Source organism: Schistocerca gregaria, chromosome 9 (assembly GCF_023897955.1).
Source record: "Schistocerca gregaria isolate iqSchGreg1 chromosome 9, iqSchGreg1.2, whole genome shotgun sequence".
NCBI classification, from domain to species: domain Eukaryota; kingdom Metazoa; phylum Arthropoda; class Insecta; order Orthoptera; family Acrididae; genus Schistocerca; species Schistocerca gregaria.
The window spans coordinates 142,615,832-142,635,791 of NC_064928.1; the positions used below are offsets into that span (position 1 = coordinate 142,615,832).

Below are 19,960 nucleotides of genomic sequence, written 5' to 3' on the forward strand. Positions count from 1 at the left end.
GTGCAGAATGTTCTTCAAACCATTTGCGAACATTTGTGCCGAGGTGAAAGGTGCATTGTCATCCGTGAAAATTCTGTCATTGTTTGAGAGCATGAATTCCGTGAATGGCTGCAAATGGTCTCCAAGTAGCTGAACATAGTCATTTCCACTCAATGATTCATGCACAGTGCATTGCTGAGAACTTGGGTCCACGAGTTCGTGGGGTCTGCGACACACTCGAGCCCTACAATCACCTCATACCAGCTGAAATCAGGACTCATCTGACCAGGCGACAGTTCTCCATCTAATACAGTTACGAGCCCAGGAGAGGTGCCACAGGTGATATGGTGTTAGCAAAAGCACTTGTATCAGTCATCTGCTGCCATAGCCCATTAACTCCAGATTTTGCTACACTGTCCTAACATATTCGTTGTATGTCCCACATTGATTTCTGTTGTTATTTCATGCAGTGTTGCTTGTCTGTTAGCATTGACAGCTCTACACAAACACTGCTGCTCTCGGTTGTTATGTGAAGGCCATTAGTCACTGTGTTGCCCACGGTGAGAGGTAATGTCTGAAATATGTGGTATTCGTGGCACACTCTTGACTCTGCAGTTCGCGCAATATTGAGTTCCCTAATGATTTTCAAAAGGAAATGTTCTTTGCATCTAGATCCAATTACCATTCCGCAGTCAGTCTGTTAATTCCCACGGTGCAGTCATAATCTCACCGGAAATCTTTCCACACGAATCACCTGAATATGGATGCACTGTCCTTTTATACCTTGGGTGCACGATAACAGGGTGTATACGACCCAGGACAACCGGGAGATCTGGGGAAAAGCCGGGAATTTTTTCACCCGGAAGAAAACCAGGAAAAACCCAGGAATTTCTTAGAATTCTGGGAATTTTTCATTTTGTTAGTTTTCTGTTAAATTTTTGTACTTTTGACTGATAAGAACCGATACTCTAACAAAGGATATTATTGTATCCCGTACTGCAGAATAGTACTTCAACAATAAAACATAAATGAGAGAAACAAAACCAAATTAACTTAAATTACAAAGGAAATGTGCCATATACAAAAACGGTACACAGTGCTCATGCAAATGTCTGCCAACAGCAAAATGTGTCAAAGGCTTTAGAAAGACTATTCACTGCTTCATAAGAACAAATTGCCTCCAATGAGCATGAAGTCACAACGGTTTACATTAGATTCGTTTTAGCAGTTACGAGTGGGCACATGCATATGCACATGCACAGTTGAGTCACGTTTGAGTAGTAGATTCTCCCACTTCTGGCTACAGGAATCTGTGCAAGCAGTCACAACAAGCAGCTAGATGCTACCGGGAAAAGGGGGCGCCAAATTCATATTCTTGTGGGGGAAAAAACTTGTTTCGCAAAGCGCCTAGCATCCAGCGCACATTGGTCTATCGATTATTCATATGATTTTGAAACGCATCCCTGTTGGTTTTTGAACATTCTTGAACACATCTTAAGTTGATTTCTGAATGAACCATAAATTTATTTTTGAATGCGTGCATAGTGTACATTATGTGTCTGTCAGGAGAATCTTCGTCGCATCTAGAAATAAACTTTCCGCAGACAAAAGGGGACGGGGCTATACGAGCTGAGTGGAGTAAAGCCGAACGGATGAATGCCAACCACTGTCTGATTATGTGGTTGATTGGGTTTGCAAATGATGAGCGTTGTTATAATTACTAGCGAAATCCATAGATTCCGACTTCCAGAGTGGAAATAACAGGTGAGAAAGATTACGTATTATCTTCTCGTTGTATCCAAGAAAATGAAACTTTGACAGAAAATTTTTGGCCAGGTCGCTACAGGACCAATTGTACAGTCCCCGGCTAGCTGCTGCTTAAGTTCTGTTCTGGAAGCAAAACGTGTTGTACGAATATGTAACAACGCTTAACAGGAGAATAATTGTGAGATAACTAAACCTGTGATTCTGACAGGGTTAGTGAAGTTAATTGGCGAACAAATTTTGACAATGACAGGAATAGCTACAGAATTGGTGATGACAAGATTGTTTGTTCGAACGAGGAAGGAGAAGAAACGGCGACGTCACACAAATTATGGAATAATAAGACGATTCCAGTTTTATAAAAAAATTTCGTAGTACTACTTTTTGATCTCATGCTTGAGAAACTGGTGCATATGAATGAAATGTGAAAGTATTTCCTAACATGAAGCTTTTTGCTTGTAGTAGGTTTAATAGGCATTTGATATTGGTACTTCGTGAATTGTATTCTGTCGTGTTATAAAAATGACCATTTGTGCCAAAACAGTCGCATTTATTTGGCTTGTGTTACAAAATTGCTGCAATATTAGAAAGTCCTATTTTGTTTAATTCAGGGACTCAGTGACAAAATAGACGTAATCAGATACAGAAACCACACCAGTCTTGGGTATTATTTATATTAACAGATTTTTCAGTATTATATAACGACATTTTGATTTTTCATGTAGGAAAACGTTTGAAGAACTTTGAGGTAATAGACTCTTTCTCAGAAAGGAAAGCACATCATGTAAAGCTGTAGCAAGATTAGAGAGAGAAAAAAAATGCTAGGAGTTAAGGATTGAAGAAATGCATAATTTCTTGCTTATCTCTTCTCTTTATTGGTTTTATGTATCCTATATTTAATTTTATGTCACACAAAACAGTGAGGTATTAGCTAATAGGCAATAAAGACCACAAATTTTCTGAAGTGTTTTTGTTCTCCCGATTACAAATAATCCCATCCGGCCGACTGGGAGCTGGAGAGGCACCACAGGACATTATAATTTCCACTGTCCTGAATATAGTTTGATGGCATCTTTTACAAAATATACATGTTTTAATTCCACAGAGCGAAATACAGTGACATGCGATAGAAGAATGCTGTCTGAGGAGGCTTGACACTGCACTTTGACACACTTAAGAACAAATAACATGTCTTACATTTCCTCAAACACACGTTTTAGGTTTCAGCCTTTTCAGAAAGATGTGCGCTACAAGATGAACATATTTTTGAAAATTTCTTTTTTTTGTAGTATTGACTCGGTCAGCAAATGTCATAGATTCAGCTGCTGATGTGCAGAGCAGTCTGAGTTATAGTGGGTAGTCACCACGTGACCCATGTTTACATTTAGTGAGTTTGCTGTTTACCCTTCGTTCCCTCTCACGTGAAATGAAAACAAAACGGATATCTGTAGCTGGGAGCTATCAAGTGAATTAAAATACGTTCACATAATTACAGAAGGCTAACATGTTTTTAGTTTCAGATTTTATTTTATTTTCACCTTTCAGACAGTCAAGCGTTAATCGCCTTGCAGAACAATTTAGTTATTTTTGTCGGTTTGATAAAGAAATTTGACTTTTATTAAACCGCAGAGGCAGTCAGTGCATTTGAAACGAAATGTGTAATTCCACAGTACTGGCTAGTTTCAACTGTTCGCTGCATTTCAAGGGCACGTATGGCATTATGCCATAATAAAGAACCAAACATGATATAATACAGCTGCCAATAGGTGTTGTTGATATACCTCAGTGGGGACAGCTGAAACTGTGTGCCCCGGCCGGGACTCGAACCCGGGATCTCCTGCCTACATGGCAGACGCTCTATCCATCTGAGCCACCGAGGGCACAGAGGATAGCACGACTGCAGGGACATATTCCTTGTACGCTTCCCGTGAGACCCACATTCCCAGCTGTCCATAACCTACATTTGTAATGTTCCTAAAAGATATTTGACCATTCACTCATTACTCGCGCCAACTAAGGTGATGATTCCCGTAAGAGTTTGAGCAAAGTGTGTGCATTTGTACAGGAGGAGGTCAGTGGCTGGGTAGCCTTTCACTATACAGTCAACTATACAGAGTGTTTGACTCTCATTTAAAGATCAACTCTTTGATGACGAGCCATTTAGACGAATTTCGAACCCCGAAGATCAGACATGTACGTCATTATTAAAAATTTTACTGGTATATTTGTCTGATATGTCTTAAAGTGTAACACTCGCAAAAAAGATCAACATTATATGCGAAAGTTTAGCTTCTCTTGCAGCTTATTAACCTTACAGACCAATATTACATATGAAAGCTGTGCATTTCTTGTAGCAATACTATGTATATTAATTTAAGCTATTGACTTTCCCTGTTTGTGTGTTCATGCTACTTAACAGTGATGTTGCTGTTGGCTGACTACGTCACGTGTCCTATGCTCTGAATATCCGCTGTCATCGGGGCTGGTGAGATCACTATGACGATGACTGGGTTATAAAAGCACATCGCAATCTCGATTTCAATGATTCAGAGAGTAGCATACAGCGTTTGATGGAATTCCAATGTATACTTTCATAATACGAAAATACGCAACGTACATGTTGCTGCACATCAAAGACATTTGCAAAATATATCTTTTTCCCTGAGTTTCGTTTTCTAAAGTGCCGGAAAATTCTGGGTCCGTGTATAAAACCATAACCATTCAAAGGATTGATGAGTTTTGCAGTTCCAAGGGAAAATATACTGTCACTTAACATGGAAAAAGCGTTTTTCACCTGGCAGAAAGTGTATTTTTAACAGGGAAATCCATAAAATATCCAGGAATTTATTTTCCTTGTTCGCGTATACACCCTGGATAATACCACTTTCTGTATATGTGTATATGGCTATCCCGTGTCTTTTGTCACCTCAGTGTATGCCACTAATACAAAAGTTGTAATTGTAAGGATGGAAGTAACTCGACACAATAAAAACATGTTGTTGTGGTCTGCAATAGGAAGAGAGGTTTTGATGTAGCTCTCCGTACTAGACTGTCCTGTGCAACCCTCTTCATCTCTGCATGACTACTGCAGCCTGCATCCATTTGACACAGCTTAGTTTAGACAAGCCTGTGTCTCCCTCCACAATTACATGTGTGTGAAAATACTGTGAGCAATCTGTTACATGTTCCACCATCTATCTTTGCAGCAAGGTGTTCACAGTGGATCAGATAGCAGAGTACCAGTGGCCAGAAAAGTCTGGCGATCACTTAATGATTCAAGAACAAATCTCTGAGTACCTCGGTATAAAGTCATTCAAGCGAAAATATCCTGACCTTCAGCGACGTCCCATAGATGCCGAAGAGAAGACCTACCTTCGTGACAAAGGGCTTGTCTCCGAAAACATGTGTGACATGGGTAAGTGGATATGTTTATCTATTAATGCAGAAGGAATCATTTGACATCTTGTTTTTATATAAATTTTTGTGAAGTAGATCAACAGATAAAAACTTGTCAGTAGTTCAACTTTGAAATGAGCTATGTTTGGCTGCTAACATATCACCCCAAATATTTATTGGAATTGCTACTCACCATATAATGAAGATGTCGGGTTGCAGACAGACGAGAAGACTGCTAAACAACTAAGCATTCGGCCAAAAGGCCTTCTTCAAAATTAGACACCATACACCCACACAATCACATAAACGCCACTCTCACACAAGTGCGTGACCACTGTCTCTGGCTGCTGAGGCCAGACATTATTGCATCCTGGATTTTCCATTGTTGGTAAAATATTTTGTTTTAGTAAATTAGTCACTGCCACATTGAGGGAATCATACATTTTATTTGCTTCCTACAATAAACACAAACCTCCTTTTTTAATATTGTCAACACTTGCCCTCACATTAAGTACATTTTCAGATTCCTCTTCTATTTTCATTTACCCATATTTTTAACAAGCCTAGGTGTTTGCTGTTATATATTCTTATACATACAATTTCAGGACGAAATTTCTGAACCATTCAAAATAAAAACAGGAGTTCAACAAGGAGATGGACTGCCCCCAATTCTCTTTAACTTGGTTACAGATAAAATATTAAAAACATGGGAAAGCACATGAGAAATTAGAGGCACAAAGGGTATAAGCATGGGCCAAGGAAAGAACAAATTTCAAGTGAAATGTTTAGCCTTTGCAGACGATATAGCATTGATAACTGAAAACTGAACAGACACAACAGTTATGCTTGATCTGTTACACGAGATTGCTGAGGAGACTGGGCTAAAAATATCCTATGAAAAAACAGAGTATATAGAACACAAACATAATACAGAAAAGTTTATGAAAACGAAGTATGGAAAAATTAAGAGAGTTGATAGATTCAAATACCTGGGGGATTGGATCCAAGCCAATGGACTGGATAACACAACAAATAAAGAAAAAATAAAAAAGTTAGAACTTTCATACAAATTAACACAAAACTACTTCAGTAAGAAATAAATATCAATACAAGTTAAGATTAAACATTATAATTCAGTTATTGGGACACAAGCAACGTATGGATCAGAGTGCCTAACATTGAATAAGAAAGGCAAATTAAGAGAACTAGAAAAAAGAGAGAAAAAAATACTAAGAAAAATTCTAGGTCCTGAGAAAAATAAGGAAAATAGGTGGATTAAAAAGGGAAATGAAGACTTATACAAAAATACAGAAAAGATCACAGATACAATGAGGAAGAGACCCTAAAATTGTATGGACATTTAAACACAATGGAAGAAACACGGATTACAAAGAAAATTTTTAATTACATTAGTAAGCTGAAAAAAAATCTGTAGGATGGATAGAAGCAGTAAAGAAAGATGCCAACATAACAGGTGTTATAGAAGAAATAATACGTGATAGTAATCACTTCAGGCTACTGATAGAAAACGCAAACTATGAAGAAGATGAGCCAAAACCTCAACGCAAGAGAGTGCAGACAGATGAGCAGAGAAGAGCACAGAGAAGAGCAGGTGGCGAGAAAATGTAGTAGTACTGGGAAGAACGGAAGAAAAAGAAACACCATAAGTCTTAAGTTGTATGTGGTCCATAGCTAGCCAAGTTCATAAATAAAAATAATTAAATACAGTTAAAGAGAAAAAGTAAAAACATAAATTTTTTATGTTCCGATACAGTTGTTAACGCAGTGAAATAGCAAATATATATTATTGCACTAATACTGTACCTGTAGCAAAAGTTATTGTTTTATTTATATTTAATTATCTTTATTGTTGACCTGCTATGGGGCTTCAAATTCTTTTTTGAGTGATAACACCAGGCATATTCCTTGTGGGTCTGGGGTCAGAATAACCCCACAATAACTCGTACTTTTCATACGAGATGAGTAAACGGAATCCTGTCACTGGAAATACTACATGTTGACAACTTGGTGGCAATTAGAACCCTGTGCTGCTTCAATTCTCACCCAAAATAAGCTTCAGTTTATGTCATAATTATCTTTTGGTGTGCTTTACAGTAAAACTTCACTCCATTCCCACAGTGCATGCGCATGCACGCGTGTGTGTGTGTGTGTGTGTGTGTGTGTGTGTGTGTGTGTGTGTGTGTGTGTGTCCTTTCTTTTTCCCCACATGCACACGCATGCAAGATAATGCCTTGTTTATTGGGTGTGGAGTGACTGACTGAGGTTTGTGGAGTCAGAACTGATGATCTGCAGACAAAACAGATCAATCTTACCCAAAGAAATGGCCATAGTGATTCTTCAGTTGCAGAAGGTAGATTTTAGCAGCTTAAATGGGGGTAGGGGAGATGGAATTATGACTCCTCCCCATCTCTGGTCCCACCTTGGACTGAGACACAGACAGAAAGAAATGGAACTAAAACTATTTATTATGGATCTGGCATGTTGTAGAACTGTCGGAGATCCCTTTATACACTCCTGGAAATTGAAATAAGAACACCGTGAATTCATTGTCCCAGGAAGGGGAAACTTTATTGACACATTCCTGGGGTTAGATACATCACATGATCACGCTGACAGAACCACAGGCACATAGACACAGGCAACAGAGCATGCACAATGTCGGCACTAGTACAGTGTATATCCACCTTTCGCAGCAATGCAGGCTGCTATTCTCCCATGGAGACGATCGTAGAGATGCTGGATGTAGTCCTGTGGAACGGCTTGCCATGCCATTTCCACCTGGCGCCTCAGTTGGACCAGCGTTCGTGCTGGACGTGCAGACGGCGTGAGACGACGCTTCATCCAGTCCCAAACATGCTCAATGGGGGACAGATCCGGAGATCTTGCTGGCCAGGGTAGTTGACTTAAACCTTCTAGAGCACGTTGGGTGGCACGGGATACATGCGGACGTGCATTGTCCTGTTGGAACAGCAAGTTCCCTTACCGGTCTAGGAATGGTAGAACGATGGGTTCGATGACAGTTTGGATGTACCGTGCACTATTCAGTGTCCCCTCGACGATCACCAGAGGTGTACGGCCAGTGTAGGAGATCGCTCCCCACACCATGATGCCGGGTGTTGGCCGTGTGTGCCTCGGTCGTATGCAGTCCTGATTGTGGCGCTCACCTGCACGACGCCAGACACGCATACGACCATCATTGGCAGCAAGGCAGAAGCGACTCTCATCGCTGAAGACGACACGTCTCCATTCGTCCCTCCATTCACGCCTGTCACAACACCACTGGAGGCGGGCTGCACGATGTTGGGGCGTGAGCGGAAGACGGCCTAACGGTGTGCGGGACCGTAGCCCAGCTTCATGGAGACGGTTGCGAATGGTCCTCGCCGATACCCCAGGAGCAACAGTGTCCCTAATTTGCTGGGAAGTGGCGGTGCGGTCCCCTACGGCACTGCGTAGGATCCTACGGTCTTGGCGTGCATCCGTGCGTCGCTGCGGTCCGGTCCCAAGTCGACGGGCACGTGCACCTTCCGCCGACCACTGGCGACAACATCGATGTACTGTGGAGACCTCACGCCCCACGTGTTGAGCAATTCGGCGGTACGTCCACCCTGCCTCCCGCATGCCCACTATACACCCTCGCTCAAAGTCCGTCAACTGCACATACTGTTCACGTCCACGCTGTCGCGGCATGCTACCAGTGTTAAAGACTGCGATGGAGCTCCGTATGCCACGGCAAACTGGCTGACACTGACGGCGGCGGTGCACAAATGCTGCACAGCTAGCGCCATTTGACGGCCAACACCGCGGTTCCTGGTGTGTCTGCTGTGCCGTGCGTGTGATCATTGCTTGTACAGCCCTCTCGCAGTGTCCGGAGCAAGTATGGTGGGTCTGACACACCGGTGTCAATGTGTTCTTTTTTCCATTTCCAGGAGTGTAGTAACAAAACTATTATTCTTTTGAAACATATGAGGACAGCTACCTGCGAGATTAAAGTTGTTTGCTGGACTGGGATTCAAATTCTGGACTGTTGCCTTTTTCAGGCGTATGTTCTATTGCAGGGCCGGCCAGAAATTGTCCCACTCGGCGTAGATCCCTCAGAGTGGTTTGTGGGTCACGTCATCCATAAACATCCCTTTTCAATCTGTCCAAGGCATGTTCGATAGGGTTTGTGTCTGGAGAACATGCTGGGCACTCTTAGTCGAGCGATGTCGTTATCCTGAAGGAAATCAGTCACAAGATGTGCACGATGAGAACACAAATTGTCACCCACGAAGATGAATGCCTCGCCAGTGCGCTGCTGATATGGTTGCACTATCGGTCGGAGGATGGCTTTCACATATCGTGCAGCTGCTATGGCACCTTCCATGACCACCAGCGGTGTACATCGGCCCCACATAATGCCACCACAAAACAGCAGGGAACCTCCACCTTGCTGCACTCGGTGGACAGTGTGTCTGAGGTGTTCAGCCTGACCAGGTTGCCTCCTAACATGTCTCCGCCGATTGTCTGGTCGAAGGCATATGCAACATTCATCGGTGAAGAGAACGTGAGATCAGACCTGAGCGGTCCATTTGGCATGTTGTTGGTCCCATCTGCACTGCGCTGCACGGTATCGTGGTTGGAAAGATTGACCTCATCATGGACATCGGTAGGGAAGTTGTGCATCACACAGTTTGAGTCATAACATGACGTCCTTTGGTTGCACAAAAAGCATTAATCAACATGGTGGCATTGCTGTCAGGATTTCTCTGAGCCATAATCCGTAGGTAGTGGTCATCCACTGCAGTAGTTGCTCTTGGGCGGCCTGAGCGAGGCATGTCATCGACAGTCTCTCTCTCTCTCTCTCTCTCTCTCTCTCTCTCTCTCTCTCTCTCTCTGTATCTCCTCCATGTGAAAACAACATTGCTTTGGTTCACACTAAGACACCTGGACACTTCCCTTGTTGAGAGCGCTTCCTGGCATAAAGTAACAATGAGGATGCGATCGAACCACGATGTTGACTCTCTAGGCATGGTTGAAGTACAGACAAATGAGCTGTGTACCTCCTTCCTGGTGGAATGACTGGAAGTGATTGGCTATCGGACCCACTCCGTGTAACAGACTGTTACACATTATAGCTTCTTGTCAAAGCCTTTTTCAGTGAAGAAAACACACACACATTCTCACAATAAAGCATACCTCATACACGTGACCACTCCCACAGGCAGCAGTGCCCAATTCTGGTTGGAGCTGCTGGCAGTAGCAGTGTGTGTGTGTGTGTGTGTGTGTGTGTGTGTGTGTGTGTGTGTTTTCTTTGCTGAAGAAGGCCTTGGCCAACAGCTATAACGTGTAATGGTCTTTAACTCAACAGGTCATACGGATGTAAATGCTAACCATACACAGGCACCTTAAAATTGTGCTCAACTGGAAGACATATTAGTCACGCTCACTCTCCATAAGAGTCCTTTTATGGCTCAATATATCATATCTCAACATCTGACTCTTCAGTCTGATGATTAATCACAAGCTGTTGTGAAACGATGAGGCATTCATTTCATCCATTCCATTCTAAGAGGTTCGAATTATGTCAGGGTATTGAAGGATGCCTTCATCCCTGCTTTTTTAAGGGAATGTTACTCGCTGTAAGGGTGAAGCTTTAGTATACAGGAATTGTGTTAAACTTTACATTCCCCTTTCCGTCGGCTGAGGTGGCCGAGTGCTTCTAGGTGCTTCAGTCCAGAACCACGCGGCTGCTATGGTCGCAGGTTCGAATCCTGCCTCAGGCATGGATGTGTGTGATGTCCTTAGGTTAGTTAGGTTTACGTAGTTCTAAGCCTAGGGGACTGATGACCTCAGATGTTAAGTCCCATAGTGCTTAGAGCCATTTGAACCATTCCCCTTTCCGTGAGATGTTTTGTAACTTACATTCGGGTCAGAAGGATGTAGTATTAGTAATTAGTAATATGTAGTAGAGGCTGTCTGTGGTGATGTTGTTAGTCAGTTTTGAATCGCTGCTCACCTTAGTAACGTACACTGCTAGAAATGGAAAGTATCACACCACAAAACATCGATCCAGTATTCAAACTTATTGGAGATGATCATCACATATTGGTTATTCAGTGAGTAAACTTTCATTGTGTTCAGGAATGATGTCCAACATTGGTGTCAGTATGAAATATGATCCAGTAACCATGAATACACTCTTGCAATCATTGTGAGATGCGAGAAAGCTGTTTCTAAATGTCATATTGAGGAGCTTCTCGCCGTTTATGGAACACGTGGTGTGTCAGTTCACAAAAATGCTTGCTGCTGCTCTCTAGGAGAAAAATCAGGTGACCAGACAGACCACTATAATCCCCTAGCTGTTTGTGGTGTTAACTGCAGTGTGGAGTCTTCCTCTATCCTACACAAGTATGTCATTGGTGCTCTGGTCATGAAGGGTGTGGCAATAGTTTTGCCAGTCTTTCCACGTGGTGAGCATTCTGCCTCCTCCCCCCATCCTCCAACTACTACCGAATCAGTCCTGTCATCAAATACTACAGCTCTGCACATTGTGATGCTCTGTGAACTCAAACGTGAAGCCTCGGTGGGAAGATGATGATCTTTTTGTGAAACACTTTTGAGAAAGTAAATTTTGTGTAAGGACTGCAAAGACAAGATAAGAAAAGTCAGAGCTCTTTTTCAGAGGCTTATAGACAGTCATTTTTATGTCACTCCATTTGTGAGTAGAGTATGGAAGGGAATGACCGGTGGTGGTACGATGTGCTCTCCGCCATGTACTGTATGGTGGCTTCCAGATTGTATGGAGAGGTTACAGGTCTCGAGAATTGCTGCTTCCTGTGACCTTTCGCCAGATTTTTTACGAATGTATTGGTGTCAATCTGACCGCTATAAACGGAAGCGAGATTCATTAGCGAGCACTACTACTGCCACTCAGTATCACATTTGACTCTGACTCTACTGCATGCTACAGGTAGTCTTTGTTGTCTGTGGAACAGTGCCAGCAGTACACGGTGAATGGCAACTCGATATCTTTACCCAGCTTCCCATAATCTGATCCCGACATTTTACGGTGACACTTTGCCTGTAGCCTCTGCCCTGATTTCAGCTTCTTTGATATGTGTACTTGTCAAACATAGCCAGACAATCCTATGATCCTTTCGTGGTGCAGTTGTTTGTGCCACACTATTGTCCTATGTTTGTCTCGTCAGCAGTTTTCTGCAGTAATTGCACTGCAGACAACTATCTTCGCGATCTTTTGATAATGTGTCCCCCGTCCCAGTGATTTGAGTTTCCTCAAAGTCTGACAGATGCCCATAAGGTGCATTATGCACATCTCTGGGCATGCTGTGTTCTGATTTTCATCTGAGACATACCATTAAGTCAATAGCATCATGTACTGGCACCATTATTCATCTGTTGGAATGACTTTTTTCTTTACTGAAAATACTAAAAATAAACTCGTGTAAGAATGAAATGTTAATCAGCGTACCACATAGACATGGAAGTATTGAGGTATGTTTGACAGCATTCAGCCATGGTGTCAGCAGTGTTATTGTCTTCAATCAAAAGGTCGCTTTGATGCAGCTCTCCGTGCTGCTCTATCTTGTACGAGCCTTTTCATAACTGTTGCAACTTATATCCATTTGAACCTGCTTACTGTAATCATTGCCTGGTCTACCTCTAAAACTTTATCAGCCCCCTTTACCTCCATTCCCAAATTGATGAGTCTTTCATATGTCAGCATGTGTCTTACCGACTGATCACTTGTTTTACTAGAGTAGTGCAATGAACCCATGAACCATGGATCTTGCTGTTGGTGGGGAGGCTTGCGTGCCTCAGCGATACAGATAGCCGTACCGTAGGTGCAACCACAACGGAGGGGTGTCTGTTGAGAGGCCAGACAAATGTGTGGTTCCTGAAGAGGGGCAGCAGCCTTTTCAGTAGTTGCAAGGGCAACAGTCTGGATGATTGACTGATCTGGCCTTGTAACAATAACCAAAAAAAGGCCTTGCTGTGCTGGTACTGCGAACGGCTGAAAGCAACGGGAAACTACGGCTGTAATTTTTCCCAAGGGCATGCAGCTTTACTGTATGATTAAATGATGATGGCGTCCTCTTGGGTAAAATAGTCCCCCATTCGGATCTCCGGGCGGGGACTACTCAGGAGGATGTCGTTATCAGGAGAAAGAAATCTGGCGTTCTACGGATCGGAGCGTGGAATGTCAGATCCCTTAATTGGGCAGGTAGGTTAGAAAATTTAAAAAGGGAAATGGACAGGTTAAAGTTAGATATAGTGGGAATTAGTGAAGTTCGGTGGCAGGAGGAACAAGACTTCTGGTCAGGTGACTACAGGGTTATAAACACAAAATCAAATAGGGGTAATGCAGGAGTAGGTTTAACAATGAAAAGGAAAATTGTAATGTGGTTAAGCTACTACAAACAGCATAGTGAACGCATTATTGTGGCCAAGATAGATATGAAGCCCACACCTACTACAGTAGTACAGGTTTATATGCCAACTAGCTCTGCAGATGACGAAGAAATTGAAGAACTGTATGATGAAATAAAAGAAATTATTCAGATAGTGAAGGGTGACGATAATTTAATAGTCATGGGTGACTGAAATTCGGTAGTAGGAAAAGGGAGAGAAGAAAACGTAGTAGGTGAATATGGATTGGGGCTAAGAAATGAAAGAGGAAGCCGCCTGGTAGAATTTTGCACAGAGCACAACTTAATCATAGATAACACTTGGTTTAAGAATCATGAAAGAAGTTTGTATACATGGAAGAACCCTGGAGATACTAAAAGGTATCAGATAGATTATATAATGGTAAGACAGAGATTTAGGAACCAGGTTTTAAGTTGTAAGACATTTCCAGGGGCAGATGTGGACTCTGACCACAATCTATTGGTTATGACCTGTAGATTAAAACTGCAAAAAGGTGGGAATTTAAGGAGTTGGAACCTGGATAAACTGAAAGAACCAGAGGTTGCACAGAGTTTCAGGGAGAGCATAAGGGAACAATTGACAGGAATGGGGGAAAGACAGACAGTAGAAGAAGAATGGGTAGCTTTGAGGGATGAAGTAGTGAAGGCAGCAGAGGATCAAGTAGGTAAAAAGACTAAAGTAAATGAAGCAGGCAAAAAGGAATACAAACGTCTAAAAAATGAGATCGACAGGAAGTGCAAAATGGCTAATCAGGGATGGCTAGAGAACAAATGTAAGGATGTAGAGGCTTATCTCATTAGGGGTAAGATAAATACTGCCTACAGGAAAATTAAAGAGACCTTTGGAGATAAGAGAACCACTTGTATGAACATCAAGGGCTCAGATGCGAACCCAGCAGAAAGGTGGAAGGAGTATATAGAGGGTCTACACAAGGGTGATGTACTTGAGGACAATATTATGGAAATGGAAGAGGATGTAGATGAAGACGAAATGGGAGGTAAGATACTGCGTGAAGAGTTTGACAGAGCACTGAAAGACCTGAGTCGAAACAAGGCCCCCAGAGTAGACAACATTCCATTAGAACTACTGACGGTCTTGGGAGAGCCAGTCATGACAAAACTCTACCAGCTAGTGAGCAAGATGTATGAGACAGGTGAAATACCCTCAGACTTCAAGAAGAATATAATAATTCCAATCGCAAAGAAAACAGGTGCTGACAGATGTAAAAATTACCGAACTAATAGTTTAATAAGTCACAGCTGCAAAATACGAGTACTAACGCGAATTCTTTACAATCGAATGGAAAAACTGGTAGATGCTGACCTCGGGGAAGATCAGTTTGGATTCCGTAGGAATGTTGGAACACGTGAGGCAATACTAACCTTACGACTTATCTTAGAAGAAAGATTAAGAAAAGGCAAACCTACGTTTCTAGCATTTGTAGACTTAGAGAAAGCTTTTGACAATGTTGACTGGAATACTCTCTTTCAAATTCTGAATGTGGCAGGGGTAAAATACAGGGAGCGAAAGGCTACTTACAATTTGTACAGAAACCAGATGGCAGTCATAAGAGTCGAGGGTCATGAAAGGGAAGCAGTGGTTGGGAAAGGAGTGAGACAGGGTTGTAACCTCTCCCCTGTGTTATTCAATCTGTATATTGAGCAAGCCGAAAGGAAACAAAAGAAAAATTCGTAGTAGGTATTAAAATCCATGGAGAAGAAATAAAAACTTTGATGTCCACCGATGACATTGTAATTCTGTCAAAGACAGTAAAGGACTTGGAAGAGCAGTTGAATGGAATGGACAGTGTCTTGAAAGGAGGATATAAGATGAACATCAACAAAAGCAAAACGAGGATAATGGAATGTAGTCAAATTAAGTCGGGTGATGCTGAGGGAATTAGATTAGGAAATGACACGCTTAACGTAGTAAAGGAGTTTTGGTATTTGGGAAGCAAAATAACTGATGATTGTCGAAGTAGAGAGGATATAAAATGTAGACTGGCAATGGCAAGGAAAGCGTTTCTGAAGAAGTGAAGTTTGTTACCATCGAGTATAGATTTAAGTGTCAGGAAGTCATTTCTGAAAGTATTTGTATGGAGTGTAGCCATGTATGGAAGTGAAACATGGATGATAAATAGTTTGGACAAGAAGAGAATAGAAGCTTTCGAAATGTGGTGCTACAGAAGAATGCTGAAGAGTAGATGGGTAGATCACATAACTAATGAGGAGGTATTGAATAGAATTGTGGAGAAGGGGAGTTTGTGGCACAACTTGACCAGAAGAAGGGATTAGTTGGTAGGACATGTTCTGAGGCATCAAGGGATCACCAATTTAGTATTGGAGGGCAGCGTGGAGGGTAAAAATCGTAGAGGGAGACCAAGAGATGAATACACTAAGCAGATTCAGAAGGGTGTAGGTTGCAGTAGGTAGTGGGAGATGAAGAAGCTTGCACAGGATAGAGTAGCATGGAGAGTTGCATCAAAGCAGTCTCAGGACTGAAGACCACAACAACAACAACAACAGTGCAAGATATTTATTTTTTACCCAATTTCATTTGGTATCACCTCATTAGTCTTCTGCTCTTCCCGTCTAATCTTTAAAATTCTTCTGCAGCACCACATTTCGAAAACTTGTGTTCTCTAGCCTGCGCTGTTATTGTCCACACTTCACTTCCATTCGAGATTACACTCCAGACAAGGGCGTTCAGAACAAACTGTGCTTAATATTGGAATTTATGTTTGGTGTTAACAAAGATGTGGACCGTGAAAACTAGTGACAAGACCCAGACTGATTTCTCCAAGATGTAGTGTTGTAGGAAGATGCATGTATCATTGGCAGAGAGAACAACCAATGCTTCTATTATAGAAGAACTTAGCATCAAAAGTAGTTTACCCTCTTGTGCCAAAGCTACTTCCAGTTCCTTTGGCACATTTTGGGAAAAGCAGTGGATACTTTAGAAAAGACCATCTTGCAATGCAGAATTGTAGGCAAAAGACCACGAGGAAAGGCAGCGAGCATGTGGTCGGTTTAAGTGAAGAAGATTAAGGGTCATTATCTTAAGAAGAGCTAAAGATAGCTGTGCGTGGAAATGTCTAGTTGAAGATTCAGTTACTTAATAAATGAATATAGAAATGAGATGATGATGATGATGATGATGATGATGATGATGATCATCATCATCATCATGATAACGGCGACAAGTCCCCTCCTCGCCTCCCCCTCTCCCTTTCCACTGAGTTTCTCCCAAGCTTCTCTCATGTGGACAGACAGTAGCTTTTTTCAGAGTAGCACCTATATTTCTAATTTGCTTGATTAAATTTAGCCAGCATAAACATGTATAGTCTTAAGCAATATAGTGACCGATTATTGTTAATATAAAATAGAGATTAATTTCCTATGTTTACTTGTGTTGTGTTGATGTATACTGTGACACATTCTACATCTCTGAAAGTTCTCCCATGATGAGGTCTATGTAACACAATGAATGTGTATACTCTAGGGTTACCCTAAGTTTTTTTTCCAAGACAGTTGCCAAATACCTATAATGGTTAGTTTGCATTTGGGTTTTGTAATATTTCAGATTGTGAAATCTGCTCTCTTTGGCTTCCCACAGGTCTAACTGCGGTACTCTCGTCAGAAGTGTTGGATATCATGTACACAGATTTCCAGGACAAATACGAAGAGTATCGCCGATATCTCCGTGATCGCCAGGCAAAGGAACTTAGCTCTAGGCAGAAAGGTATGCAGACTTTTCTGTGTATTGTAATGGTAACTTCTTATATTTAATATGTAGTTCTATGTGCAACCAGTTTACAAAGGAATTTTCTTACAAAACACTCGTGTGACCTGTCCTATAATATTGCTCGATTGGCAAAGAACTGATATCAAAATGACCAAACTGGAATATTCAATGTATACAAAGAACAACAATAATTTTCACATGTTTGTTTGACGCATGGGAGATGCTAGAAATACTGAATTCACTGGCACTTAAAGATAGATGCAAACTATCCCATGAAAGCCTACTTACAAAACTTCAAAAATCAGTTTAAATGAAGACTATAGTAATATACTACAACCTCTATATACCACCTCTATAGGGTTCCCAGAGACTAGTCCAAACTAATTACAACCTTCAGAGAGGCTTGTAAGCTATAATTCTTCATGCACCTCATATCCAAATGGAATGGGAAGAATTCCTGATAAGTGTTACAGTGAGAAGTACCCTCAGCCATGCACTTATGTGCTTTTCATGAGCAGTAGATCTAGATATAAATTTAGAATTTAGATGAAACCCTCATCCATTAGTTTGTTAAAGCTTATATAGACCATAAGATAAAACAGATCCAACCTGGAAGTTGAATTTCAGTGTTAGATTTTATTATTTGTACTCTGATCTTATCCTTCGAATTGAGTATCTCTCTTTTGGCCATGCTATTCTTATCAGTTTTCTACAACCTTTCCTCACTTTTGTTCCCATTATGCTTTATATTACTGCTGCAATCAGTTCAAGGAAGGAATATACATGTCCAGATAACTGTGCGTGTTAATGTTCTGCTTCTGGGATGGGGCAGTGCGCTGGCCCCAAATCAAATCCGTCCAGTTGATTAATGATGAGGGTAAGTGTGCCAGGCAATGTAGATGTCTTTTTCAGGCAGTTTTGCACGCCCCACTCGGTGAATAGCAGACTGGTACCCAAGTCCTGCCTCAGTTACACAATTCACGCACACACTCTGTCCGGGGGAAGGGGGGGGGGGGGTCGTAATGGGGTGGTGACAGGCCACCCATTAAATTGACCGTGGCAAATCTGTTCATAACTACGCCGATCCTGCATCAAGGCGGGATAAAGACATGAGAACAAGAAGAATGCAGTGAAGGAATGGATTACTTCCTTGTATGATAAATTTAGCATTGAGATGGCATTTGAGGTGGAGCGAAATGTGAGAAGACACATGCAAATCTTCCTGCAATAACAAAAATGCATCAATAATACATTTATGGTCAGCACTTTCATGGGCAGTGATGACTTTATATTTTCACTTTCATAGGTAGCTGGCATCTCCGTTTATACACAACAGTGTTGACAGCATCGCATGTTTGTATATTTTCGGTATTTGTTACACTATGTGATCAAAAGTATCGGAACACCCCCGAAACATACATTTTTCATATTAGGTGCATTGTGCTGCCACCTACTGCCAGGTACTCCATATCAAGGACCTCAGTAGACATTAGACATTGTGAGAGAGCAGAACTTGGCACTCTGTGGAACTCATAGACTTCGAACGTGGTCAGGTGATTGAGTGTCACTTGTGTCGTACGTCTGTACACTAGATTTCCACACTCTGAAACATCCCTAGGTCCACTGTTTCCGATGTAGTAGAGTGGAAATGTGAAGGGACACGTACAGCACAAAAGGGTACAGGCAGACCTCGTCTGTGGACTGACAGAGACCACCGACAGTTGAAGAGGGTCGTAACGTGTAATAGGCAGACATCTATACAGACCATCACACAGTAATTCCAAACTGCATCTGGATCCACTGCAAGTACTATGACAGGTGGGTGGGAGGTGAGAGAACAGGGATTTTGTGGTCAAGCGCCTGCTCATAATCCACAAGTCACACCAGTAAATGCTAAACGATGCCTTGCTTGGTGTAGGGAGCTTAAACATTGGACGACTGAACAGTGGAAAAATGTTGTGTGGAGTGACGAATCATAGGACACAATGTGGCGATCTGATGGCACGATGTGGGTATGGCGAATGCCGGTGAACGTCATCTGTCAGCGTGAGTAGTGCCAACAGTAAAATTCAGAGGCAGTGGTGTTATGGTGTGGTTGTGTCTTTCATGGAGGTGGCTTGCTTGTTGTTTTGCATGGCACTATCACAGCACAGGCTTTCTTTCAACACAGTCGAGCACCTGTTCATAATGCACGGCCTGTGGCGGAGTGGTTACATGACAATAACATCCCTGTAATGGACTGGCCTGCACAGAGTCCTGACCTGAATCTGCGAAGAATGTGCTGCCATTCCCCAAGGAGCCTTTCAGGACCTGATTGAATGTATCCCTCCAAGAGTGGAAGCTGTCACAAAGGCTAAGAGTGGGCCAGCACCATATTGAATTCCAGCATTACCAGTGGAGGGCACCATGAACTTGTAAATCATTTTGAGCCAGGTGTCCGGATACTTTTGATTACATAGTGTACATGACTTCTTCATTTTAAAACTCCTGAAGAAGCAGCCTTTTATGAAACACGTTTTAAGTGCCTACGTGGCTAGTACTTACATACAGATGATGAAAAAATTATAAAGTTGGGAAAAATGTCTTTTGTTTTCCATTGATTAAAATAACCTAATAATAAAATTTTGAA

The 19,960-nt window shown here is 42.0% G+C and overlaps 1 protein-coding gene and 1 non-coding gene across 7 annotated transcripts in view; one reads left to right on the forward strand and one right to left on the reverse strand.

The window, feature by feature from the left end:
* The window catches only part of LOC126291589 (microtubule-associated protein futsch-like), a 263,380-nt gene that overhangs the window by 104,210 nt on the left and 139,210 nt on the right, over window positions 1-19,960 (forward strand). For all 6 annotated transcript variants that reach the window (XM_049985126.1, XM_049985122.1, XM_049985124.1 and 3 more), the window contains 2 exons: window positions 4,950-5,158; window positions 17,203-17,328. In XM_049985126.1, coding sequence (XP_049841083.1) covers window positions 4,950-5,158; window positions 17,203-17,328 — 335 coding nt within the window. The remainder of the gene's footprint in view (window positions 1-4,949; window positions 5,159-17,202; window positions 17,329-19,960) is intronic.
* Window positions 3,550-3,624, reverse strand: Trnat-ugu (transfer RNA threonine (anticodon UGU)). Its single transcript has one exon. It is a non-coding gene; the product is annotated as a tRNA-Thr (tRNA).